The sequence below is a fragment of the Branchiostoma floridae genome, chromosome 2 (assembly GCF_000003815.2).
Source record: "Branchiostoma floridae strain S238N-H82 chromosome 2, Bfl_VNyyK, whole genome shotgun sequence".
Classification (NCBI taxonomy): domain Eukaryota; kingdom Metazoa; phylum Chordata; class Leptocardii; order Amphioxiformes; family Branchiostomatidae; genus Branchiostoma; species Branchiostoma floridae.
The window spans coordinates 34,871,780-34,879,428 of NC_049980.1; the positions used below are offsets into that span (position 1 = coordinate 34,871,780).

Here is a 7,649-nt window from a genome sequence, read left to right on the forward strand (position 1 = left end):
GTTTTATGTACTTACCTCTCTTAGTTCTTGAGATTGTGTATGCAATTAGCCCTCGGGCATGATTTTGCAAATAAAACATTATTAACTTGCGATAAAGATAAGTGTTATCTTAAGATAAACATTTGTTGTCCTATTTCTTGCCTCATCGATAAATTTAGCCATGAAGGAGAAATAAAAGAACTATACGGCACGACAGGGCTTTGAGCAAACCAATAACTAAAAGGACTGTAATATATTTGCTGCCGCGCCGCGTGCCTGCGAAGCCGGTGTGTTACGCCGAACGGCGGTTATACCGGCTATACAGATACAGATACAGATATTATCTCATTCAGCTCCTCCGTGCTTTCATTTCAGCAAGGGGGTTTCCTTTTTCAACCTCCTTGATTTCAGAAACTCTCGCAAAATCAAGCCTTATTTGGAAACATGGGCGTGAATAATTATGTCTCTTCCCGTCAATCACAGTGATTGACAGTGCTTCCGGGCACAGACCTGGATAGTCGGGCTGTTTCCCGTTCCGTATCAAAATTGCAATCGGTACAATACAAGTGGGTCACAGGCAGCGATATGCTGGTGTCGTGGCCCACACATGAATACATACAGATCAATTGATACATTGGGTGAAACGTCAACTATGATATTAACTTAAGATACAATCATTAAATATAATTTAATGATCGTAACAGTCATGTCCAGCTCAAATGTCCGTAGCTTGAATCCCCACGTGGCCTCTGATCATTATAAGATCTCAGAACTTGAAGAGATTCTCCGTACCAACAAAATCTCGGTATTAAATGGGCATCACTGAAACATGGCTACACGATGGTATTCTCCCCAACGATATCAACATCCCAGGGTATAGCACGATACACCGAAAGGACAGACAGGGTAAGACAGAAGGAGGCGTTGCCATCCTTATCAGTGACACTTAAACTTTACCCAGTAAACGTAGAGCTGACCTAGAAACTTGTGGTTCTAATTGGGATTGATACACGCAGCCCACGTATCTTAATGGTTCACCTGGCTATTAAGAGCCGCGTTACAGTTTCGACTTCGGCTGACTCTCAGCCCATCTAACTTTGAACTGATCCCTGGGAAGGTCGTGGTCCCATCGCCCCTTCAAGATCATCTTTGCAGCCATTCGTCCGATTTCGTCACATGACTTTGCCGACCACCCGTTGCCACCTAGTGCCACGCCCAGCGACGGCGTTACCATGTCAACGTACAGCTGTTCTGTCGGCGTCTTCACTGTCACGCATGCGTCCCCGTGAACAGAGACCGGCTTCACTCCTGGGAAAGGTTTTGGAAGGGAGAGAAAATCATGTCAGTTTCTATAATGTCCTTAATTATTGCACCTTGCAGATGGACTGAATACCTAGTCTCCAAGCAGATCATACGGTGGCATACGATAGTATCAAAAGCTGCCAGAGGAATGAAGCCTGCCTAGGACTGCGTTTGGCTACCGGTGGCTGATGACCAGCTGTGCTCCTTAGCCAGCTTTGATAGTATCTTATGCCACTGGTAAATCTGCCCGGAGATTATGGACACCAGGCACACGTGGCCAAGCAAGGCCAGCAGTTCCGCAAACTCTCACTACCGGAAAAATCCCCAGAGTCCCGGGGAAGACCTGCCTTGGCTGCCTAGCAGATTCTCTGCCGGCCCTGGCTAAGAGTCTGGTTTCCCGGGTAGATATACCGGATACCAGGCACACGTTACGTACCAGGGAGCAAAGCCAGCAGTTCCGCGGCCATGACTCGGACCGCCTCCGGGTTCCCGCCAGAACGGTACCAGTCCCGGACCTCCTCCTCCGTGTGCAGCAGCGCCTCCCAGCGGGGGCCGTGCCCGATACCGATCTTCAGGTAGAACTTACCTGGAGGGCAGCAGGGCAGAAACACGGGATTCGTCCGGATGTCAAAAGTCTAGCTTTAGAGATTGGTTACATGAGAACGTAAAGGAAATACTGGTACAAATATGGACAATTTTCGAAATGTGAAAAAAGCGCGATATGTGTGAATTCTTGAATGAATGTGAATGAATGAATGAATGAATGAATGAATGAATGAATGAATGAATGAATGAATGAATGAATGAATGAACGAATGAATGAATGAATGAATGGAAAACAAGTGCTTTTAAAAAAAGCTGGCGTTTCGTCTACGTTTATGAGTGTGAACTGTCTTTTTCTTGAAGTAAAATCTGTTAGAAAAAGTCACTCAAGGGCTGTTGCGTCTATAAGAAAAATTGTTATTTTGGAAAGGAGTACTGTTTAATAGCTGGTCTTGGCTTACACCTTTATTTTAAATGTACAATAAGTTCATTATAAAATCTATCAATACACTCAGGTACTTATGTACACTTGAAAAAGCACCATCAGCACTGTGACAAGATTCTATCTAAATTGACTACCAAATGTAAAACAAATATCCAAACCAATTAACAGCTACCTCATCTCTATTATACTGGTTTCCGCATTTACAACATTTCTTCCTTGTTTTCCTGGATAATTTTGCTAATATTCATGAAAATTTCCATACTTTTGTGTGGAGTGGTGTGACTTTCCACATCCGTGTTGTCTGAAACCTTCTGAATGAAGTCGATACTGAACAATGGAGCATTTGCTACTGTAAGAAAGGATCGCTGTTTTTGATGGAGTTTCATGCAAACAACATCAAGAGCCTCTGTTTACATCATGAATAGTAGTTTAGTGGCGAGTGTTTTGCGAGAATCATCTTACCGCGCATAGGAGCCGCTGCACGGTATTTTCCATTACCATGAACAGAAAAATTCGAATGCCGGGTTTGGAATCATGAAGTCCTGTTCATAAGACAAAGGCCTTGCATACATGAAATGAATACTAAAATAATAAAAAAATGATATATAAAAATATAATATCAATAAATGAATAGAATATTTATATATTATCTTCAATATTTAAAAAGAAAAAAACTCACTCACGGTTTCGAACAAGGGACTTTCGGATCCAAAGGCGTATGACTTAACCGATTGAGCTAAGTTGTCACGTGTATTGAAGTAACGTGTACATTATGCTTTAATCTCACTACATAGTATTATTTATGTCGATTTTCGGTCGCCTTGCATACATGAAATGAATACTAAAATTTAAAAAAATGATATATAAAAATATAATATCAATAAATAAATAGAATATTTATATATTATCTTCAATATTTAAAAAGAAAAAAATCCACTCACGGTTTCGAACCAGGGACTTTCGGATCCAAAGGCGTATGACTTTACCGATTGTACATTATGCTTTAATCTCACTACATAGTATTATTTATGTCGATTTTCGGTCGCTTTCTTGATAAAATCATTTTTTTTCTTGTGCAATCTTGTGGAATAGATGTTATATGGCCATTTTCCAGGATATTGAAGTCCGAAACCACAATGCAATGGTATTTCCGAACAGTTGTAGCACTTGCATGCGGTCGTGTTGAACCAAGGAGTTTATATTCTCAATATAAGCTCCTTGGTTGAACCAAGTACCATTCAGGCATGCATGCATGCATCGATCCATCGAAGCATCATTGAAGGAAGGACTGAAGGTAAAACCCAATACATTGCGTTTCGTCGCCGCAGGGCGACGAAACGCAAAAAATGAATGAATGAATGAATGAATGCGAGAGAATGTACATCCATCTCCTAATATCCGTGGGCGTCTGTAAATACCGGATCGCCTATGTCGCCCCCCGTCTCGGTACAAATATAGCCAATTTTAGTTTTTCTTACCGTCGGGGTACCGGATCGGCGGGAGGATGTAGAACCATCTCCCCACATAAGTTGGCTGTCTCTAAGTACCAGATAACCTATGTCGCCCCCCGTCTCGGTACAAATATAGCCAATTTTAGTTTTTCTTACCGTCGGGGTACCGGATCGGCGGGAGGATGTAGAACCATCGCCCCACATCTTTGCGGCGTATGTACATGCTGGGCATGCGCTGTAGACGGTCGGCGTCACTCTTGCTAATCTCCACCTTAAAAATAAGCAATTGGATCGATCAAATTTCGAACATAATAGTGCAGTAAAAAATACCAGTCATCTTCCTCCAAACATTTTCTGAGCAATGTGTTCGTTAGTGACCCCATGCACTGTTTCAACACATAATAATATTTATGTTGTGACGTATTGCATTCGTCATTTCGGATAGCGACGTAAAGTTGTTGGGTACATGTTTGTTCGTTGTAAAGGGTCAAAACTCTGCAGAGTTTAACACGAGAAGAGAAGAGTAGGGTGACGCGGCGTGTTTGACTTTGAGCTGCGAGCCGTAGCGAAACTGCCTAGAGTTATCAAAAAGTATTACTCTTTCGCTCTGCCATGCTGGACAAAACTTGTGAAAACCTTGGTGTCACCTCTCTCTACAGAAGGCGAATTGAACTGAACTTCGTCTCAAGCTTCACGCTGCGAATCAGTCTAAACTACAACAGAAAAGGGCGGCAGCGTACCAGCGCGACGGTCTGCCCTGTGAGCCCGACGTCCGGGCGGAGAGTGGGCGGCAGCAGGCGGCGGAAGGCCGTGAAGGCGCCCGTGGCCAGCAGGACCCGCTTGGCGTGGATGACTCTCCCCGTCTCCGTGCGCACCGCCAGGGTCGCGCCTGCAGCTCGCGCCCAACTCGCAGGGTGGCGCTCCACTGAGGCAACCACGTCATCAATCAAGTCACAGCCCTGGAACGGACCAGACTTCAAATGTAAAAGTTCAAAGTTCATTGCTTCTAACTACCTAAAGACAATATTTACAGGGATAAAAAAAGGAGTGTGTCTCGAAAGCTCCCCAAGTAGCAAATGTGTGAAAATGTTCAGATGTTTCGTCAAAACTATACTAGCTTCTAACTTCCTTGCTCTAACTACTTTTAGAAACATCGTCGTATTTCTTTATGCCTTCCTTAGTGTTATGTGTCATGCATCAGAAAAACCCGTAACTTTACACTCTTTACTATATATACAAAATGCTATTTGAAATTGCTATTTGAAGAAGATACAAAAATTGAACCTGCATTACACCTACAAACTTCAAGGAAATAGCGACGACTTGCGTGTAAGTTGTTGCTGATTGTCTTATCATTTTATAAGAGTCCTTGGAAACAAGGCTCTTGGAGCATATGTTGTGAGAATACCTACACTGCCTACAGGAGCTATAGTCTCTACCATCATTCACAGATTGCTGGAAATAGAAGCAATGGGCCGAATAGACTGAATATTCTTCCTAGAGGAGCTGGCCAAAATTGATGCGCGCACTGACGTCATCCATGTAATTCAATACACACGGCCTTACCTGCAGGTGTGCTGCAGTCTGCAGTGCGGCCACAAGTCGCCTGGGGGAGACGTGTCCGCAGTTCCGGGAATCCAGCAGCGCCACCATCCCCTCGCCGATTTCCAGGAACGGAAACGTCTGCCTGGTCTGGGCCTGGGACAGCGTCTGCACGGTGACGTCATGACGTCGGGCGTTTTCCCGCACGCTTCTGACGTAATCGCCGTCAGGTGAGCCGATAACGAGGTAACCGACGTCGTTAAAGAAGTTTATCCCTGGAAAACAAAACAAAAAATTGAACATCTCGCACCTTCCTTGTTTTTTTGTGTGTTTTTTCATTATTGTGAATTTCTCGCCAGTTCTGTCTATGTATTTTCCTGCCTATACAACCTTGAACCAGAGCCAAGCCAACCTTCCATTCCTGCCAGTCTCCGGCTGCACCGTCTTCAGCCTCACATCCTGTCACTCTACAATATAAAACCTTTGATCGCAGAACATATCTGTTCCTACATTTTCAGTATCACAAAAAATTCATTCATTTGGTACATTAGTAGATATAGAACATGGAAATTAATTCACATAGTATAATAGAAGAATATGATTCATTTTGTCAAGGAGGTTCAAAAAAGATTTTGTTGGTTGACATTGTAAATATTCCATGTATTTTTCAACTATAATTCTGTTGCGACCTGTACTTAACCCAATAGTATTACATCTACAATAAAGTTCTTCATTCATTTATTCAATATTCAAACAGACCATAATCAATACGTCCATTTTAAGGAATTAAAATAGAGGCCTTCATTTTTATGCGTCCATCTTGTTCATGGAAACTGGCCAGGTCTCGTACTCTCTCGCGAGACTTGGTCAGTGTCCGTGAACAATTGCAAGATGGACTGATAGCCGTCCAAAATTTGGAAGTACTGTATGTACTTTGCCTTTAAAGCTGTCACTGTTAGAAGAAACTTTGGAGCAAGGGATGTAAACATTTCAAAGAATCAGGGGATATACAAATAATGTTAAGCAAACGATATTTCGCTGCTAGATCTATCGATAAATGTGATATTACTGGACTCCCAGGGAAAATAGATTTGTTATGACGTAGTTTTTACCAGTTTTTCTCTCCAAGTCACGATATCTGCGGATGGATCTCTGTGCAAGTAGTGCCCAGGTCGGGTCGTCGCCGAGGGCACGGGTGATGCGGCCTTCGTCGTAATGCGCGCCGAAAATAGTGCGGCTCATTCGATCCTGGGCGGAATCAGGAAACAAATCAAGGTGGAACAGATCACAAGTTGACACAACGCGCAGAGGCGGCCGCAAACCCGGAATGGCTTCATCCACACCCCTGCCATACAGATACGTGACTTATATATACTGACATATACTTATATATACTGACACTAAAATGTAATAATCACCAGGTGTATTTTGCCAGCCAGTAGGTACCCATTATGAGTAATGAGGCTGATTAACGTGGTCGAGGCACCTCCTCGAGCACGGGACCCCCGTTTTACGTCCCTCCCGGAAGACGATTTCGTGGAAAGCTTCGTGAGGCTACAGCAATCCGGACGTCCTTGGTTGGTCTCCCTTAAGAAGTCAAGTCAAATTCATATTTCACTCCCCACCCGATCCACCCTAATACACATTGGCAGAGACTGTGATTATCGATTACTGATATCACTGATAAGGGATTATACTCTGTACTCGCTGATGGAGATCCTTCAAATAAACACATCTGAAGTCCCGCACCTTCGGCTCTCCCGGCCCGACCAGACACACCCGGCCGGCGGTCTCGGAGGCGTGCCGCGCGGCCGCGGAGCCGATCATCCCCGCCCCCACCACGCACACGTCGTACACACGGCTGTCTGATGCCGACATCCTCCCGTCCTGTCTACAACCACAGGTGTTACACTTCTCTTCCGGTCTTACCACAGGTACCTACTGCTGACCTATAACACTGCTAACCTCTGACCGTTATATTGAATGAATGAATGAAAGACCTTTATTGTACATTCATGCCTCGACGGGCTAGGTACAGGTCACTGATAACAGACATGACTGATAACAGACATAACAAACATATGCAAAAAACAACAAGATACAATTAACTAGCTGAAGGTACTAAGCTAACAGGATGGTCGACATCTTCTCGCTTCTTTGTACAGGTGTAGATATAGGAACAGATAATGTTTGATATACAGGGTTTGTCTAGGCGCATCAAAAATAGAAATTTATCCGTTGCATTAAGGTGTTCAAAATATGGGAACTCTTTTCTTATATATTCATAAAGCACAATCCGTTCATTATGGTACAGTTTACAGTGTAAAATAAAATGCTGTTCATCTTCTACTTGCGTGCAATCACAAAATTGGCAGACTCTATGCTGC

General features: G+C 43.6%; 1 protein-coding gene across 1 annotated transcript; it reads right to left on the reverse strand.

The window, feature by feature from the left end:
* Nucleotides 1–935: 935 nt before the first annotated feature.
* On the reverse strand, nt 936–7,221 carry LOC118409233 (monomeric sarcosine oxidase-like). The gene is made up of 7 exons (XM_035810100.1): nt 7,012–7,221; nt 6,375–6,510; nt 5,287–5,537; nt 4,461–4,679; nt 3,877–3,991; nt 1,718–1,867; nt 936–1,296 (listed from the first exon to the last, which is right to left on the reverse strand). Exons 1-7 carry the CDS (start codon nt 7,138–7,140, stop codon nt 1,037–1,039), a joined length of 1,260 nt encoding a protein of 419 aa, XP_035665993.1. The 5' UTR covers nt 7,141–7,221; the 3' UTR covers nt 936–1,036.
* Between the last annotated feature and the right edge of the window lie 428 nt (nt 7,222–7,649).

Bases quoted from the DNA above. Each gene is read 5' to 3' on its own strand.
- LOC118409233 (XM_035810100.1), bottom strand. From the start codon at position 7,140: ATGTCGGCATCAGACAGCCGTGTGTACGACGTGTGCGTGGTGGGGGCG. The intron at 5,538-6,374 runs GTAAAAACTACG...TTTGTTTTCCAG, and splicing joins TGACTTGGAGAGAAAAACTG to GGATAAACTTCTTTAACGAC. The intron at 1,868-3,876 runs GTAAGAAAAACT...GCTGCCCTCCAG, and splicing joins GCCGATCCGGTACCCCGACG to GTAAGTTCTACCTGAAGATC.